General features: G+C 41.9%; 2 protein-coding genes across 3 annotated transcripts; both read right to left on the reverse strand.

Annotated features, from left to right (window-relative positions):
• Window positions 1-70: 70 nt before the first annotated feature.
• gnb3 (G protein subunit beta 3) lies at window positions 71-6,248 on the reverse strand. Of its 2 annotated transcripts, none has more exons than XM_022756657.1 (9): window positions 6,093-6,248; window positions 2,784-2,896; window positions 2,421-2,566; window positions 2,049-2,112; window positions 1,366-1,528; window positions 1,189-1,255; window positions 886-1,087; window positions 567-783; window positions 71-409 (listed from the first exon to the last, which is right to left on the reverse strand). In XM_022756657.1, the coding sequence occupies exons 2-9, from the start codon at window positions 2,838-2,840 to the stop codon at window positions 303-305; spliced, it is 1,023 nt and encodes a 340-aa protein (XP_022612378.1). In that variant the 5' UTR covers window positions 2,841-2,896; window positions 6,093-6,248; the 3' UTR covers window positions 71-302. The 2 variants fall into 2 exon arrangements, with proteins under 2 accessions (XP_022612378.1, XP_022612379.1); XM_022756658.1 differs by lacking the exon at window positions 6,093-6,248 and adding an exon at window positions 3,859-3,925.
• Window positions 6,249-9,468: 3,220 nt separating this feature from the next.
• On the reverse strand, window positions 9,469-16,301 carry p3h3 (prolyl 3-hydroxylase 3). The gene is made up of 16 exons (XM_022756599.1): window positions 15,986-16,301; window positions 14,765-14,949; window positions 14,364-14,522; window positions 13,673-13,865; window positions 13,442-13,573; window positions 13,211-13,353; window positions 12,851-12,940; window positions 12,701-12,753; window positions 12,527-12,606; window positions 12,309-12,436; window positions 12,130-12,225; window positions 11,835-11,985; window positions 11,569-11,686; window positions 11,211-11,286; window positions 10,950-11,090; window positions 9,469-10,000 (listed from the first exon to the last, which is right to left on the reverse strand). The coding sequence occupies exons 1-16, from the start codon at window positions 16,278-16,280 to the stop codon at window positions 9,830-9,832; spliced, it is 2,211 nt and encodes a 736-aa protein (XP_022612320.1). The 5' UTR covers window positions 16,281-16,301; the 3' UTR covers window positions 9,469-9,829.
• Between the last annotated feature and the right edge of the window lie 1,130 nt (window positions 16,302-17,431).

The raw sequence follows: 17,431 nt of genomic DNA on the forward strand, positions 1-17,431 counted from the left end.
AATTCACTATTAAGAGGAATGGTCTTTTCTGAGACCCCCCACCCAGTGTCCCACCCCAAATTCCCCCATAACGTGAGAAGAAAGCTGAGAGCGCAATGTGACAGAGAGAGGAGAGAATCTTCACAATACAACTCCTCTCCGACATCAGATAAGACTTGGCACAATTAAAATACCCTCTTCTCACCCTATGTGGCTCCTCGTCCCTCATCCCTCCCTCAAACTCCAATTTCTTTTTTATCTTCTTCACTTTCTCCCCGGCAGATGTTAACTGCTCCCTTTCTGCTCACTGGTGAGGAACAGTCTCAGTTCCATATCTTGAGGAAGCTGTCCCAGGATCCTGTGCAACACGCCATGCCATCTGTGGATACGCCGATACAGCTCACTCTGTTGTCGTGACCAGCCAGCACTCCTGGGCCACCACAAAGAATAAAAGATATGTTGTAAGTACCACTGGAAATGTTTATGAAATCAATCAAATGCAGAACATTCCCTCCCATATCAGCAGTTTTTAGATGCTTTCAGTTGCTAAATTCACTTTATCGTCTCTGTTTTCTGCCTGTACTCACCCACTCTCTCAGATTTGAGCGCGTCCCAGATGTTGACATTGAAGTCATCATAGCCAGCCAGTAACAGGCGTCCAGACAGGGAGGGTGCCAGGGAGGTCACCCCGCACATGATGCTGGAGTCCTGGTAGGTGATGAGCTCCTGGTCAGCTCGCAGGTCGTACAACTTACAAGTAGCATCATCTGACCCGGTTATCACTGCGTTACCATTGGGGAAGAACTGAACAAAAGAGAAGTGATAAGAATCTAGACCTTAAAGCAAAAAAAGAAAAAAAAAAAGAAATATATAGTATAAAACTGAGCTCGAAATCTTCATCCTCACCCCAATTGCATTGATGTCACTCTCATGCCCTCCAAAGGTCTGTCTGCATGCGCCCTCCCTGATGTCCCACAGCTTGGCCGTGAAGTCACACGCCCCTGAGATGAAAAAATTGAAGTCTGGGGACACGGCCAGAGACATGCAGTCTCCCTGGTGTCCTGCAAAGATGGTCTTCTGGGTTCCTGTCTCAATGTCCCATAGTACGCTATAAGGAGACAAACACAATATATACTCCAGTATAGACTCAAGAGATTTCGGGAAGTTGCAACTTACTGTTTAGGTCAATTAATTATACTATATTCTTACCAAGTGCAGTCGCCGGAGCTGGTGATGATCTCGGTGTCACTAAGGAAACGACAGCAGGACAGATAACCTGGGCAACCAAAGAAATACTATATGAGAAACCATAAATGATCCAAAAAATATGAAAAACAAGTCCAACATCAGCAGCACTGATCTCATTTCCGAGCTGTGTTGTCTTACCTGTGTGTGCTGCCAGCTCACGCATGACCTTGACGTTCCCGTCCTTGCCCTTGAGATTGTAGATGGAGCACATGTTGTCCAGACCGCCACAAGCCACTAGGTTTCCCGAAGGTGCATAGGCGCAAGTCATCACCCACGATGACTTGAGTGGGATGGCATTCACCTGGGGAAACCAAATTTACTCAAATACCTGAATCTGAACAACAGGTACAGACTTAAAGCCCCTGAAAATGTGATGTCTTATATAAACACAGTTTTCTGCCAAAGTTAGAAACAAATGAGGATACACTGTAAAGAATCAGAGCCTGATGTTAGTTGGTGCGTTGTTATTGTCACTGTGAGTCAAATCAGAGCAAACCACTTCAGCACAGTTCTTAAGAAGCAGATTAGCTGACTTTGACTGTTAAACTCTCAATAAACAACACATAAAGATGATTGTTTACTTATGAATATTTAATGTTTTAGAGAAATGCTTGAAATTTTAAATGTCTTTGTCTTCATGAAGTGAAGTTACATTTGTATTTTGGTGTTTTTGACGGTGAATATATGCTGCAAGGTTTTGGCCACAGTTACTGCTGACTCCGTTTTAGCTGACAAGACAAATTCATGACTTCATGAGGTGTATATTTGCCTGCGTCAACCATTTTCTGTAACTATGATGCACCACTCTTGCTCTTTCTTACCTTGTTGGTTGTGATACTGTCCCACACTATGAGTTTTCCATCTTGTGAGGCACTGACACAGAGCCTGGTGGGGTTACATTAATAGTGATTAAAAAACAAAGATTGAAAAAGTTGGAAAAAGAAGCAGCAACATTTGAAGCATCAGATGAAAAATTTGCATCAGCCATATGCCATGTTCCTATTAATTCACCCGACTGAATGCACTATGTGTACTTTACTAATCTAATTCACCAATCTGAATTCCCCATCGTATTCATTGGCTCTCCTCCCCTCTAGTTTTGTGCTAAATTTAATAGAAAACCATCAGATCTTGGCCGTGAAATAAAACGGCAGGTGTTCTTGCAGTTTGTGAACAATATGCGGTGTATTTACTTGGAGTCAGTAGACCAGTGCATGGCGTAGATCTTGGCAAGGTGACCCCTTAGCGTTTTCCTGGTCTTCATCTGGACACGCCCCACCACGGTGATCCCACCTGCTGCCTCCTGCAGTGAGGTGTCCTGCACCGCCTTACGAGCTGCCTGAAGAGCAGACATGAACAAAGGCGGTCAGGTCACTGCAAGTATTGATGTAAAATGGAGTTATGAATAATAAATAGGTATTTTGTGTGAGATGAAATTGAAGATATGTCAGATTGTTTTAAGAATCAGCTCATAGTGAGAAGCAAAGTCACATGATGTTATGGATAATCAGATTGTCATATTGATTTATTACAGATGATTGGATGGGCCTACTGACAGTGATCTGGTCTTTGAGACTGTCCGCCTCCTTTCGCAATTGCTCCATTTCACCCATGGCGATGGTTGTTAGGTATGGACACTAATGGAGAGATGTCAGGAAAGCAGATAATCCTGAAATGAAGAAGAGGAAGAAGAAGAAGAAGAGAGGTAGGGTTACAACTAAAACAGAAATCAATTCACAAGAAACAATTAAAGGAAATAATTGTGATTGGTACCTTTATCCTCCACTGTCAGCATTGCCAGCACTGAGGCTTCATGCTGGAATTTTACCTGAACCTACCTGAATGATTTTTAATCCTCTCCAGCTCCGGTCTCCAAGTAAGTGCTATTTTGCAAGTCAAACTGGCTCTTGTCTACTTTGCAAACTTTCATAAACACACAGAAGCCCACAGATCACGCCTACATATGCAGTCACAACATACGCATGCACACACACACACACACACACACACACACACACACACACACACACACACACACACACACATATTCATGCAGACTGTATGAATATTCCAGCATGACATTAGCAGTGAAAGTATTTGTTTTTCAGATGATGCTGCGAGCACACATCCTCACCCTGAATGTACACACAAACCAGTAAGTCCTGTAATAATGTCATTAGTGTATCAGCTCTCAGCCGGTCGCCTCTCACTTCACAACGAATTCTCAACACTGACAGGAGAGTTTGCGCCATTTAACACTCCAGTGCGCTCTCACCTAATGTTGATGGCTATTGAATTTGGTAATGTCATGATTAAATGAGCAATGTTTAGCAGTAAAGCAATCGCCTAATGGACAAATTCATACAGTGTGACAAATGTAATCAAGGCACAAGTGAAAAGGCAGAGTCACGATCTCCCAGCTGATTTTTTTTTCTTTTTTTTTTTTTTTTTTTACAGAAACAGAGTAGTGTGAAGAGGAGAGCGTTGACACATGACACTAACTTCATGGCAAAGCAGAACAATATAACCAACCTCAACAAACAGCGCCTTCCTCCTTCTGCTGTGCAAACCCAGTACGTCTCTTTTCTTGTGAAGCAATAAATTGTCGTGATGATATTTCCTTTATCTTACCTTGAAAACTGAAAGGGGGGAATACTTGTGTTGATCTTATCGTATGCGTCCCTGCAGCAGTATCTCTCCCTCACGTTGACTATTTGAATGAGTCTTCCTGTCAAAACACATGACCAAGTGGATTTGCCTCTAATTTGTTTGAAGTGAAAAGGAGAGGAAGGGAGTGAAGGAGGGAGTGACTCTGTAAAAGAAAGAGATTTAATTGTTTGCCACTGGGGTCTATCCTTTATCCATCTGTAATGCTCAAAGTGAAATGGAAGATGGCCTGAAACATTTTAAAATGAAATTATAGTGCTGACTTCTGGCCTTTATACTAGTGTAATGCTCCAAAACACCTCAGAAGCTACTGCATGGGTGTCCTGCCTTAAACTGCCGATGACTACATTGTCCCTGAAGTCGGTAACAGGGGATTTTAGGCCTTTGTTCCAGATGGGAAATAGCTTCGATAATGAGTGTTGTAATGAATGCCTGAGTGTTTTAGTCCTGCTATTACCCTTTTGCCATTCTGTTCCTGGGACCCTGCCATTGTTCCATGTGATTAAATGACTGCTAGGGGTTTGCTGGATAGTGAAGTGCATTAACACAGCCACAGAGAAGCGGAGGGCAGAGGGAGGGAGAGGAAGGAGGGGAGGGAGGCAGGGGGGAGGTGGGGGGGGGGTGGGGGGGGTGGAGGGTAAGAGGCGAGGCAGGAGAGTGAGTTTTAAATCCTACTGGCTGAGATTTTAAGGGAAGCCTTTTGAATCAAATCTGCTCTCATCCGATTACTGACTGCTCTTTGCATCTGGATAAGAGATGGTGAAAGGGATGGGGGGGGTAGTGGGATGAGAATGAGGGAGGGGGCAGATGGATGAAGTGGAAGGGAACGGAGAGAGAGAGAGAGAGTTGTGAGAATGGGGGCTGGTGTTTTCGGTGTGACCGGGTCTATGAACTTGAGTCTGACCGGCGACTCTGGTGCTCTGCAGTTTGCATCCTCACCTCAGCTGAGAGCTCCTCACCAGTTACAAGCCAGAGTCTTGTGCTCTTGGTGCAGCTCACGAAATAAAATCATAAAACTTACGAAAGACACTGTTGAGAATGTGGCTCTTGTTATTTTGAATCAGAGGACTATACTTTGAGTGTTGTAGCTCCTCATAGTTGCGGTACTAGCTTGTCAGTTAACACCAAACAAATATATTGCATAAAGAGTTGTACTAAGGCTGGAGGACATGATGACATACACATGTATACCATGAGATGAAATAAACCTGTCAGTCAACAGTGACTTTGCCATGTCGTTTACTCTGCAGTAGCCATGTATCTCTGGGTGTTTCAGGCTGTAGCAGGCAATGTTGTAAGTCAAAGATCAGGACTCTCTTATGGTAATAATGGATTTACATGATTTTTGCATTCAATGCCTAAATGTACCTTGTTTTGTCGGGTATTTAATTCACTGGAGGAACTAAAAATGAACATTTATTTATCTTATTTATATAATCATTTTCATCCATGATCCGTTTCTCAATAGTTTCCAGAAACTTTACTATGTCAATGATATTTCAATGTCACAGTATATAATCACATACTGTAATAGAAGATTTTATCCATATTGTTCTAGCTCAGCCTGTTCTACCAAGCTGCTTCCTCTGTTAAAACTGTAGTGATTCACACATAAGATTTTGCAACTTTGATTCTACATTTTACACCCTTATAGATGCACCCAGAAAAACAACTTAACATTGTTTTATTATGCGGATTATGACTGACGGTATTAAGAATCAGACCACAAAAGGAATTTGTGTTTTACTCAGATTATCAGTCTGCACGACAAAAGCATTGTATGCTGATGCCATGAAAATCCCTCTGCTGTGTGTGTCATAAACAAAAGATAAGTGCATTAAATGTGTGTCAACATAATCTTGAATGGCATCTATTTGATATTTGAATATGTTTTTTAACTTATGTTTTACATACTGTAAGGTCACAAGTATATAAGGTTGTACGTGTGCTGCATTTTAAAAAAAATCCTTAACTTTTTAACATTTTTTGGTGTTTAATTTTATGGTTGTATCATCACAACAGTCAAAAACATCCTTCAGGCTTCAGGAATTTATTTTTAAAGCTGCCGGTGATAAATGTCTTTTCAGACTTGAACCCAATTTTCATCTGAACCTTTGAATGTGATCCATCATCTGAGCAGCATGACACAACCGCACACACAGCACACACAACTACCAAGAACAGACGATCCAACTCACCAATTAGGAGACTCCTGTCAAGGTGTGTTGGCAGATCTGGAATCACTCTTCCTCCAGCGGTCTCCCTCTGGTAGTTGTCATAAGTTCAGCCTGTTACTTCACTTTCTCCCGCTCATTCACTTTTGGTATCACACACAGTGTGATATTCCTCCGTCACTCACTCTCTCTACTGCTCCTATGAGGAACAGATGAGGATTGGAGGGATGAAGGGAGATCAGTGATGAGGGGATAAACCCTGGGATGGACAGAAAGAGGGGTAGGGGGGGTGAGTGGAGTGGGGTGGGGTGGGGGTGAAAGAGACGGAAAGGGAGAGGAGACAGTGGGGGAAACCAAACAAGGTGCAGAAGCATGGTTGTGGGGTCACAAGACACGAGCTGGGGTGAATCCGAATCAAAAACCAAGAGATGGAAATCACGGAGGGGAGGGGAAAGAAGATAAATAGAGGACTTGGGAACATGACTTTTTATGGTGCTGAGGTAGTCTTTAAAAGATCCATGACTGGCAGCAGAGTTTGTGTTTTGTAAACCTGAGGTGAACCTAATATTAGAAAGTTTAGGGGCAGAGAGGGAGATTGGCAGAGCAGAGATCTGACAGGGTACAATGGTAATATAAGAAATAACTGCAGGATTCAGGAGAGGTCTGGGTCATTCTAATGAGGCACATAGTGCCACCAGGCATGAACATAAACTGACAGTACGCAGAATCTCTTTGCTCTTTGTTTCAAGTGTCAAAATACCATCTTCTTTCTTTTTCTTTGTAATTTTTGACCAAATGTCACACAGAGGGGCAGTTTAGAGACCAAAATACCCTGAAGGATCCTTCTGTTTGGCCCATATACCGCTCTCGTTGACTCATGTTCTGCTCCAGTGGGACCTTAGTACAAAACAAACCCCTAAACTTAGAGCTTCCTCTTTTAATTGTTGCCTTTGCCCATTAGAAAGTGTGCACCCCACTGCAGCTGCACATTATCTAACAAAGTAAATCACCTGTATTAGTTATGAAACAGCACAGCTTGTGCTCACTATCATGATATAGCACTTTCAGGCAGTAGGTTGGTTCAGTTCATCCACTGAACATCTTTACAATGATCCTTTGACAGTGAGGGAAGTGAGTGAGCAGCTATGTTTACTTATTATATAATGTGCACTGTGCCTTGAATACATTGTGGTTTTCTTTTAGCAAACATAGTGAAACAAGCAATTAACATGTTTAAGCATCTTAAACTAATGTTTAAATAAATTTGCTGATCCTGGACTGTAGTAACAGATGTATTGTACACATGTATATACTGCTACCCTCTGCTTTTCAAGTGGACACGTGACACAGATGCTAAGTAGAAAACCAATGATAACAAATTAAAATGAGATGAAACAGGATCTGAATCCTCACGAGTTCCCTGGGATGCTGCTGTAACTGACTGTGACCTTTGACCTTAGAAAGAAGTATCACATTATTACTTTCTGTGCAAACCCTTGAGGCCAAAGAATCAGATGATTAAACAGCATCACTGTGCCACTGATACTGTAGATTATGAACTCCTTTGTGTGTTTACACGCTTGCATACATTTCTGTGTATGGAAGAAAAAGGCTTGGAATGTGTGTGTGTGTGTGTGTGTGTGTGTGTGTGTGTGTGTGTGTGTTTTGCCTGCTTTCTGGGTTTATTCTATGATTCAGCATGGATAAATTCAGCTCTGTAGTTTAAAAGTGTTGACCTTCGCTCACTCGAGTGCGGTGACGACAGAAGCAGACCGGCCGTTTTGGCTGAGCTGACCCTGGATTTGGAGAAATGGAGTTGGGGCAATGTGGGCTGTGAGATGGTGCGTAAAAACCGAGAGAAAATAGAAAAGAGAGAGAAAAAAAAGGATTTTGTTAGTAAGCACAGAGACACAGGATAAAGACAGTTATTTTGGGTTACTATTTAAAGACCAGTGATGTCTTGATCTTGCATTATCCCTATTATAAAATCTTTTATTTTACTATTTGTAGCTTAGATCATAACTAGCATTGCTTTAGTTCCGCTGGCACTTTTAAAGTCTTATGAGGTTTGCGCCAAAGCCATCTCATTGTTAGGTAGAGCAGATTTTGTTTAGTCCATAAAGGGTCACTGAACCTTTGACCTCGTTTTGAATAAATGAGGTGCAGGATGGCGGTGGGTGAGAGGGGTGGGGTGACTGGATTAAATGAGATGTTGTGACATGAGTGTGGCGTTAAGGCATGAATTATGATCCTCATACTCCTATTGAATCTCATGTTATGATTACACCTACAAGTGGAGTAAAGCATCATCTGGTAAGGCCAGAAATCACCACTAGACACCCAATAAGTGGTGTGGGCCACAAATAGTAGGAAAGTTAATGCGTGGATGCAACATAAGGGATGAGCGATCCTGTCAACTACTTGCTACACACACCACTTAGTTATAATGACAAGAGGATGTTGTGATTTCAGTTTTATAACTATGCTGTTAGGCCTTGCATAATTTCTGCTAATCATATAAAACATGGAAAGATGACATCATACGGCTGTAAATTTTCTGCTTTTCTGCCAAGTGTGTAATTAGAACAGTAGACGGCCGGGGTGCTTAGTGTAAGGATATCTTAGATGCATTATACAGACATAACACCTACTTAAGAGAAGATTAATGCAGACTTTTAGGGTACTGCGTGGTTTCAGCGTGTGAGGGAGGGAAGAGGTTAAACCCAAGGCTCCATTAAACAGTCCTGCCGACCCAATTCTGCTGCGGCGGGGGATTATAACACAGGGGGGAGTGAGAGTGTTAATATGGGCCATAAACAGTGCTTGACTCTGTACCTAATGCACGAGACGAAAGCAGAGGAGGGGGCTGACAGGAGGCACTGGTTGTAATGGGAAGGATAAGATGGAAGTGGGTGGTCGAGTGTCACTCCTCTGGACGTGAATGATTAAATGATCTCTTGCAGGATTACTATTCCATATTCTAAATGGGAGATTTTTTAAGCTTCATAAACAAATGCACTCATTTATGAGGGATTAACAGTAATCTCTCTATTTCTATCCTTTTTTTCCCCTGCGCACCTCTCTCTCTCTGTTCCCTCTTCTCCCTCTTACTGCCTTGAACTCTAGTTTCTGATGCACTATGCTGATGTAATTACTTTTTGTTTCCTACTGCTGTGCTGCTGTCTAATTGTATATCTTATCACATGCTTCTACTCTTAACAGACAGGTTACAGACTGAGAACCCTTTCATTTTTTAGTTTTAATCAGCAGGCAGCCACAGACGGTGTGAGGCAATCCCTTAATAGATTACACAGCCTTTTTTCCACTTTATTGTAAGGCTTTTTCTGTACCTCACTGGCGTGGATGTGGCACACAGTTCTCATGTGACACCGGCAAAGAGTCACATTCATCTTTTCTTTTATTCTCTTCATTTTTAGAGAGTGTGATATCGGTCAGTAAAGCTGCTAAAACAAAAGTACAGACGGACATTACAGAGAGAGGGGAAAGGACAGTGTCTCCCTCACTTACCTTCATCATATACAGTATAAATACAGTATATACACAAATGCAAGCTTTACATGAAAATGCAGCAAGATGAAGAGAGTGAATGTGTGGGTAAAAACTGAAAGACCATGTTGTAAAATCAGAGAGCTGTTCATGGTTGGTGTAATGGTCCCATTGTGGGATGGGGAACTTCTCCACTTGGATGGATGCAAATGAAAATGTGTTCCAGTTTCAGTCTGTCAGGTTTGTTCAGGCTCTCACAGCTCATCTTTGCCCCCCGTCACCCTGCCTCTCCCTCTGCTCCTCTCCTTCGTTGCTTGGCTCCGAGCGTTCCTGGTGGTGGTGGTGCTGCCCTCCGCCTCCTCCTCGTCCTTTTTCACCACACTCTGTCCATCTGCAGCCCACAAGGCCTCTGCCTCCTCTCGCTCCTGAGGAAGACAGACAAAAGTAGAGCAATGAGTATCAAAGTATTGATTTCCTGTGGCCCCTATGACATGAAGAGGCAAGTTTGGAAGCAACATTCACCTCTATTAGAGTTACTGTATTTTACATCATTGTACTTTCAAGACAAATATTCAGAAACTTTCATTTTCCTGTTTTTCTGTGGTAAGTCATTTTAACAACGAGGCTCCACCAGCATAAAGTGGTTCTCCACTATTAAAGTGAGACTATGAACTAGAACATTCAGCGCTGGAGCCACAAGGGACAACTGTGGATAATGATATAAATATTAAAACATAGTATAACAATAGCACTATTAGAGAAGACCCAGTAATGTCAGTTACACAATGTTGCTAACATTAGCTACTATCAGGCATCATAAGCTCCTGGTCATAGCAGACCAAGTAAGGCTGTAGCAGCAAAAACCTCTGACGGTACTGATCTAAGCACGGGTGTGTTTTCTGGCTTGTCATCTTTAAGAGGAATAAAAAAATTGTTATTTCTTCTTTGAAGTTAAACAGTCTGCATCATTCTAAACATGGGTAAGCAACCCTAACTATTTCAACATTATTAAAATAATTGGCTCAACTAATAAACAGCAGCTCTTTAGAGGAGCATCTGGCACATCTGTTATTTTTTATTTTTTTATTTTTACAAATGAGGACACTGCAATTTCTTTTGGAATGGATTTGGAGACTGAATGATGATTCATCATTTTTCCTAGTGAATCTACAGTATGATGAAGCTAAAGGTCACTGACATGGTATGATCACAGACCAGGTATTGCAAATGACAAAACACGAAAACAACCACCAAATTTGCATTGTGCTCTGTCTCCAGCTGGTCTTACCAAACACTGGTGTCGCAACATCAACAACCACATGACTGCAGGCTACCTGAGAAGGAGGCACTGCTGAGTGTTGTCATTATGCTCACCATGTCCCTGTAGAGCTTCTCCTTTGTAAACCACAGGGCCAGCGAGCACCGCCGGCCATTGGTCACTGCAGTGACACCGTGGGGATTCACTGGACCAGAGGAAAAGCCCACCAGTCGACCACAGCTGGGTTTGACTTGAGCCTGGAGACATGGAGGAGGAGGGGAAAAGGGCAAAAGGTCCAAAAAATATTTGTATGCAGGTTTAAAAATGACAGAATGAAATGATTTCTGTCTATCAGACCAGGTTGAAAAGCATCTTACTGTTACGGTCTTGGCATCCCGGTTAGTGAAAAACAACTCTCCACCATCAAAGTTGTCATTCAGGTAAAGAATGGCACTGTGAGAGAAACAGGTTTGACGCGTTTGACAGAATAAAATAACACTAACAGATCGATTTCTCTTTTTCTCTCTTTCCCCAGGTCACTCTCTCTCATTCTGCTTCCATGTGAAGGAGTCAAAGTAAAGATAACGGTAATATCACTTGATTCAAGAATATTCTGTGAAAAAGATGTTATTTACTGGAAGAAAATAACATTACCTCTGTCTGTCTGTATCTCTAAATATTATTTATGTTAAGAGTTTGAGACTACATGAATTATTAATTATTGAATGTGTGTACCTGAGGTCTCTGTGTATGAATGCTGGTGGTTCCCTCCAGCACTGCTTGGTCTCTGGCTCAAGGAGACAGTTATCAACATGGACGGGGTGAGAGAGATCCAACCTGCCCTCCTGGTCACCTGAGAGCACAGAAAACCAAACAAACCATTATTTTACTTAACCAAAGGTTCACAGCATCAGAACTCTTTGAAACTCTGTAGTTGTTTTTAGATCTACATGAGCAGATTAATCTCACTTCGGAGAGATGTGGATAATGTCGGGTGTTACCTGCGACAGCACTGCGGCAGACCAGGTGTGTGAAAGAGATGAAGAGTCCTGAGGGGCTCCTAAAGTAGGAGTGCAGCAGGACTCTCACTCGTTCGCCCAGCTCATGTAACAGCTTGGCATCTGATTGGTTGACAAGGCCATCCTGAGCCAACTGTGAAAGAAGTTAAGATTATGTTAAAAAAAAAAATCAATTTAATAAATTATGTTCAAGCATGAGATTACCACCACACACCATGATAATATGATTCTTAAATTAATTCATATTCATTTCTTGAATTATCTCCTGTTCACCCACCTTTACAGCCCTGAGCACAGTCAGGCCCTCAAATGTCTCATGAGGTGTGTGCGGAGACCGTCGTCCTCGGTAACCATCTCCAGCTGATGCGGCAGCCTATCAGAGTCAAGAGGAAATGAAGGTGAGAGTGTTCCTGATTCTATCTGATGAGGTCCGACTCTTTAACAATCTGAACTTACTGTTGCTAACTGCAGTACTCTGTCACACTCCTTCTCAGTCATGACTCCGTCCAGTACTACGCGATTTGTCCCGTTCAGAACCAGTTCGTCCATGGCGATGGTCACACCCACCCGAGGGACCGCACCACCTGGAGAGAGGACAAACAAGAGAGGGTGAGAGAGGAAATTGCAGACTGCTGCAGACTTGAAACAAAAGGGTGGAACGACTCACACCTCACCTGCAAAAAAGCCACTGTCATCCACTTCCTCCTGCTGCTCTCCCTCTTTTATCTTCTCATGCATCTTCTCTTTTTCAGCTCTGACAGTAAAAGGCAAAAGACACTCAGTCAACATTACATTAACTTTTACTAAAGCACAAGTGACTGAATCAGTTTTCTTCCTGTGTGTCTCACCTCCAATTCTCCATCAGTGATTTGGGTACAACATCCTCTGGAGTCCAAAGATCCTACATGATAAAAACAAGCATTAAACTCTTTCAGGGTAAGATTTAAAGTTCTTCCTCATGCCCATCAGAATATTGTTTATTTGGCATCAGTGCTTACTGGGTCGGTGAAACTGAAGTCAAGGTTCTCCATACCAAAATACAGTAGCTTCTTCTCCTGCAAAGAGCGACTGATGTATCTGACAATCTCCTGTATGACAAATACACATAAACTTGCGGTCAAACATGAAAATTAAGTTGAATTTGAAGTCTATGTGTGCATGAACAGTGATTCCTCACCTCCTTTTATGGGTTAAGAGAGGACATTTACATTTGACAAAAGAAAATGGCACAATTGTCAACTTGATTGTTCCCACATTAAACTGAAGAGATTAATGGATTAAGAGAAAAAAAATCAAGGAACTTAGATCATTATTATCACCATGGTGGTGATTTTAATATAATGGACAGTGAGTGGTACCTGCGCAGGCTGTGTGCCTTGTGACTCTGTGTCTCCTCCTAGTGTCTCATAGTAGAGCTGCAGGTTGTCTAAAGAGTCCTTGTCAGAGGGGTAAAACAGGAGAAGAGAGCGCAGAGTCCTCACCGCTCCACTAATGTCACCAGCTGTTGGGAAGCAGGAAAGAGTGGCACTTCATGCACTGTATCATCACATCGCATTAAATAATCATCATGTTGAACTTTAAACCCTCACCTTTAAACTGTGCAATGTGCAGATGCTCCAGCTGTGTGGGCAGGTAGTCCTCCTGAGCAGAAATCCTTCCAGGTCGCGTGGCTACCTGAGTCACACAGGACTGCCGGCACGAGAGCAGGGAGAGAGAAAGAGCTAGATGGGAAATAAAAAAGGAGTGCTATATCTTTTCTTTCTGTCTGTGCCAACGCGAAACATTCAGGCTGCAATCTTTTATTTTTGTTTTCTTCTTACCGGCGGATTTCTCGAACACACCGTCAACGCTGTCCACCCCCCTGTCCTCAGGCAGCCGTTGGGAAGCCACCTCACACTGCACCCTGCACTCCTCTGTCTGCCGCAGTGTTTCATTCACACACGCTTTCCATTTCTCTACTGCATGCACCCAGTCAGAGGAGGCCTCATGCTGGACTGCAGCATCATACAGAACCTGGGTTTGATAGATTTGAGAATAATATTGTTCTATTAAATACAGACAATTCTGCCAGACTGGCTTTCGTGTCGTTGGAAGAAAATGAGAGTATAAGCATAAAACTGTTCTGTTAATTAAAAGATAAAATGGTGGCTGAAATTTGAGATAGAAGCGGATGCCATTGCACGGACCGTCTAAGCTAATTTCAGACGAGCCTAATCATGTTATAACACGTGTGTCTGAATAGACAAAATCAGTTGCTCAGACAGAGGTCTTCAATGAGTAAAACTGAGTTTGGATTGCATGGTTGGATAACAGAGAGTGGAGGTGAGAGAGAGAGGAATTCAGTCCCCCAGGCCATGGCTGGCTCTCCCTATAGTTACATCTCCAAAATATTTCTCTTTGAATACACTTAGATAACCGTAACCCACTGTGGCCACTCAGGGCAGTCAATGTACAAGATTACCTAGTGTAACCCTATCCCCTACTCAAATCCATCACCCCCCTACACCTCACCCAGTGCTTCTCATTCTCAATCTCTCTGTCCTGGAAGGCCTCCTCGGTCACTCCTTCCATCCTCCTGTACTTCTCAATGTTGTTCCTCATCTCCAGGTGACTGGGGTTGGCCACAAAGTAGGTGTGAGCTGCTGACGCTGCCTTCTGCAGCTTTTCCAACTGATGTGAATGAAGGGGAGAGTGTGAATGACAGTTGTCATAGAAAGACAGGAGTGTTGCAATAGAATAAAGTTGTGACCTGAGTCATAATTAGGTTTAGTGAATCACAGCACAGACATGAAACCTCTTGCCTCTAAATGACACTTTGAAATAAGCTAACATGCACCTCTACCAGCAGTGATGACAAATGGCCAATTAGTAGAATGCCACAGACCTTGATGACTGCCTGAAGAACAGCTTACCTTGTAGTATGTGACCTGCAGGAAGTTGTAAGGGTTGCGAGAGCTGAATTCATATTCTATGTCTGAAGAAACAGGGAGCTGCCCTGCAAGGGTCACAGAACGTCCAACACAGAACCTTAAACACTCAGCTCTCTGCTGCACCCAATCCAAGACCCAGAGGTCCCACAGACTCGCCTCCGCAGAATCTAACAATACAGAAAACATGAATCATTTTTGGGGGTGAAATATACCACTGAACATTGTCTGTCACATATACAAAGGATGATTATGTCTAAATTATAAACACTGTTTATGCACTGTCAACATTTGGAGAAATAATGGAGCTTCCTCTATTTGAAATGTACACACTATATTAATATATAATAATAACAGTTTAAATGGTACATATTACCTATGAACACTATATCAAAATATTATTATCATTCATGCATTAATGTAAAGGCAGGGTTTTACTGTTGTGGCTGGTTGATTTGGAGCAAGTTTTTAACTATTACACTATTATAGGACTGTCACTAATTACTTTTTACTAATAATTCATATTTATATGTTCTGTTTGTTTCTGATTTTGCCTGCATTTGCCTTCTGCTCTTGAGGTCAAAGTCATATTTAAGCCACACACTCAGACACTGAGAATAAGGGATGCTGCCAGTGACTTCATAGTGTTTTAGTTCCCCACAAGTAATTATCCTTCATCCAAAGCAGTTAGTTTGGCTACCTGCCAGGCCTAATGCTACTAAAAAGGGAAGGGAAACAGATGAATGCCATAACTTAAAGCAAGTGTTTTATGAATTCCTGAAGACTTTAACATAGTCCATTATAGGAAACAAGCTCAGAAGGAAAAATTCACCCATTGGTAGAAATACTGTGTGGGCAACTTAAGTTTACACATATGTGAAGGACATAATATGAGGAGGGGTGACAAGTAAACATGACCTCATTGAAAGGGTTCACCAGCCAAAACGTTTGGTAACCACAGGCATAGGAAATGAAAGTGAAGCATTACATTTAATTAACATATTACTGACTGTTATTATATCATTCAAATGTCAATTTAATTAATTTAAATGACTAATAAATACCAATTGAAAAAAGACCATAATAGTAAATCTGGCACACCATTGTCTCTAGGGTCACCCAATCACTACACCCTAAAGGTGCAAACACGCACGCGCGCACACACACACACGTATATACACATATATTTGTCACCTCATTACTTACCCAGTTTGGAGAGCGCCTCTCTCCCTGCTGCGACACAGTCATCGTGACACTGCCTGCGGACTCTGAACAGTGATTCCTTGGTCACGATGGATTTCTCCAGCTGTTCCGCAGCTTTAGCCCACTCCTCGCCAAAGTATGCACGTACCCCGCTGTAATACAAAAAATCATACGGCGGCAGAAGTGACAAAACATTAGCGCTGCCGCCACCCGGAGTTACTGCGGTAACACTAAGTGATGCTGGAATAATTAAATTAAGCGCCACGTATACAGTGAAATGATCAGAGAGCCGCGCCATGGTCCGAGAAAGCAGCCCTCTGTGGAGGAGACGGAGCTGGGAGACGAGGAGGAGGGACTATGGAAATATTTAGGGAACGAAGTAGACTAAGCCAGAAAGTTTCCTCCCGTTTGAGAAGAGTAAATGCTGTCATTTCATTTGATGTATGCACTGTGCTCCTCGTTAATGTCACTGACTAGTAATTCCGTTTCTTTAAATCTAGTTAAATTCAATTTATTGACTTGTTTTGAGCTAATTAACGCAACATGATGTGTTTAACTGAATATTATTCAGCAACTGCCGAGTCGTTGTATTCTCCTCTGTGGCCGCGAGAGGCAGACGTTGGTACGGTTCAACTGACGTTACCGTAAATGTACAAATAAACAGGTTGAACGAAAAATAAATCTCTTTCACTCTATTTACAACAAAGAGGTCCAACAACAGTCATACAAAACACAATATAAGCAGGATTTGGAACCAGTCTATTTAGGTTTGTGCATGTGAAATTTACTAAGAATGATCAACTCAATGTAGGACATATTCACACCTGTCTCACTAACCACAAGATAGGCTACAACATCAGATTAATTACATCGATCTGTACATTATAGTTCCCATTTCCCAATTGATAAGACTCTGCATATTTATCCAAAATAAATAACAGTGAACAAACATGAATGGAAAAACGACAAAAGAGTTTCTCTATCTGAATTACAAAAATCATAAGCATAATTTATGTTTAGCCTAAATCTTTCTAACATTTCTTTTACATGGTAAATTCAATGTTAAACCCTAAAGGATAATTCTTTAATTTTGACTGGCTCTGCATATCAGTATCCCCAATAAAGATGTGCATAAAACTCACAACGTTAGTCTCTTTGAGAGTATCCTTAAAAAATAAAGAGAACCAGTGGGAATTGCATCTATTCTTCTCTGGTGGAGGAAGTATTCAGATCCTGTACTTAAGTGAGAGTACTAATAACAAAGTCTTGTGTTACAAGTAAAGGTCTGCACTGAAAAAGTGACTTAAATATAAGCATGTTACTGGAAAATGTACTTGAAGTAATCTGCTCAGAGAAGAAAATGCCCCCTGAGTGTTATACTATTATATCTTGTATCAATAGATTATCATTATTTGCGCATTAATGTAAAAGAATGATTTTACTGATATG

The sequence above is a fragment of the Seriola dumerili genome, unplaced genomic scaffold (genome assembly GCF_002260705.1).
Source record: "Seriola dumerili isolate Sdu_G_001 unplaced genomic scaffold, Sdu_1.0 BDQW01000258.1, whole genome shotgun sequence".
Classification (NCBI taxonomy): Eukaryota; Metazoa; Chordata; class Actinopteri; order Carangiformes; family Carangidae; genus Seriola; species Seriola dumerili.

Bases quoted from the DNA above. Each gene is read 5' to 3' on its own strand.
- p3h3 (XM_022756599.1), bottom strand. From the start codon at position 16,280: ATGGCGCGGCTCTCTGATCATTTCACTGTATACGTGGCGCTTAATTTA. The intron at 14,950-15,985 runs GTAAGTAATGAG...CTGTATTGTTAG, and splicing joins AGAGGCGCTCTCCAAACTGG to ATTCTGCGGAGGCGAGTCTG. The intron at 11,287-11,568 runs GTACACACATTC...TTTCTCTCACAG, and splicing joins TTCATACACAGAGACCTCAG to TGCCATTCTTTACCTGAATG.
- gnb3 (XM_022756657.1), bottom strand. From the start codon at position 2,840: ATGGGTGAAATGGAGCAATTGCGAAAGGAGGCGGACAGTCTCAAAGAC. The intron at 1,088-1,188 runs GTAAGAATATAG...GTCTCCTTATAG, and splicing joins AGCTCCGGCGACTGCACTTG to CGTACTATGGGACATTGAGA. The intron at 410-566 runs GTGAGTACAGGC...GTGGTGGCCCAG, and splicing joins GCTCAAATCTGAGAGAGTGG to GAGTGCTGGCTGGTCACGAC.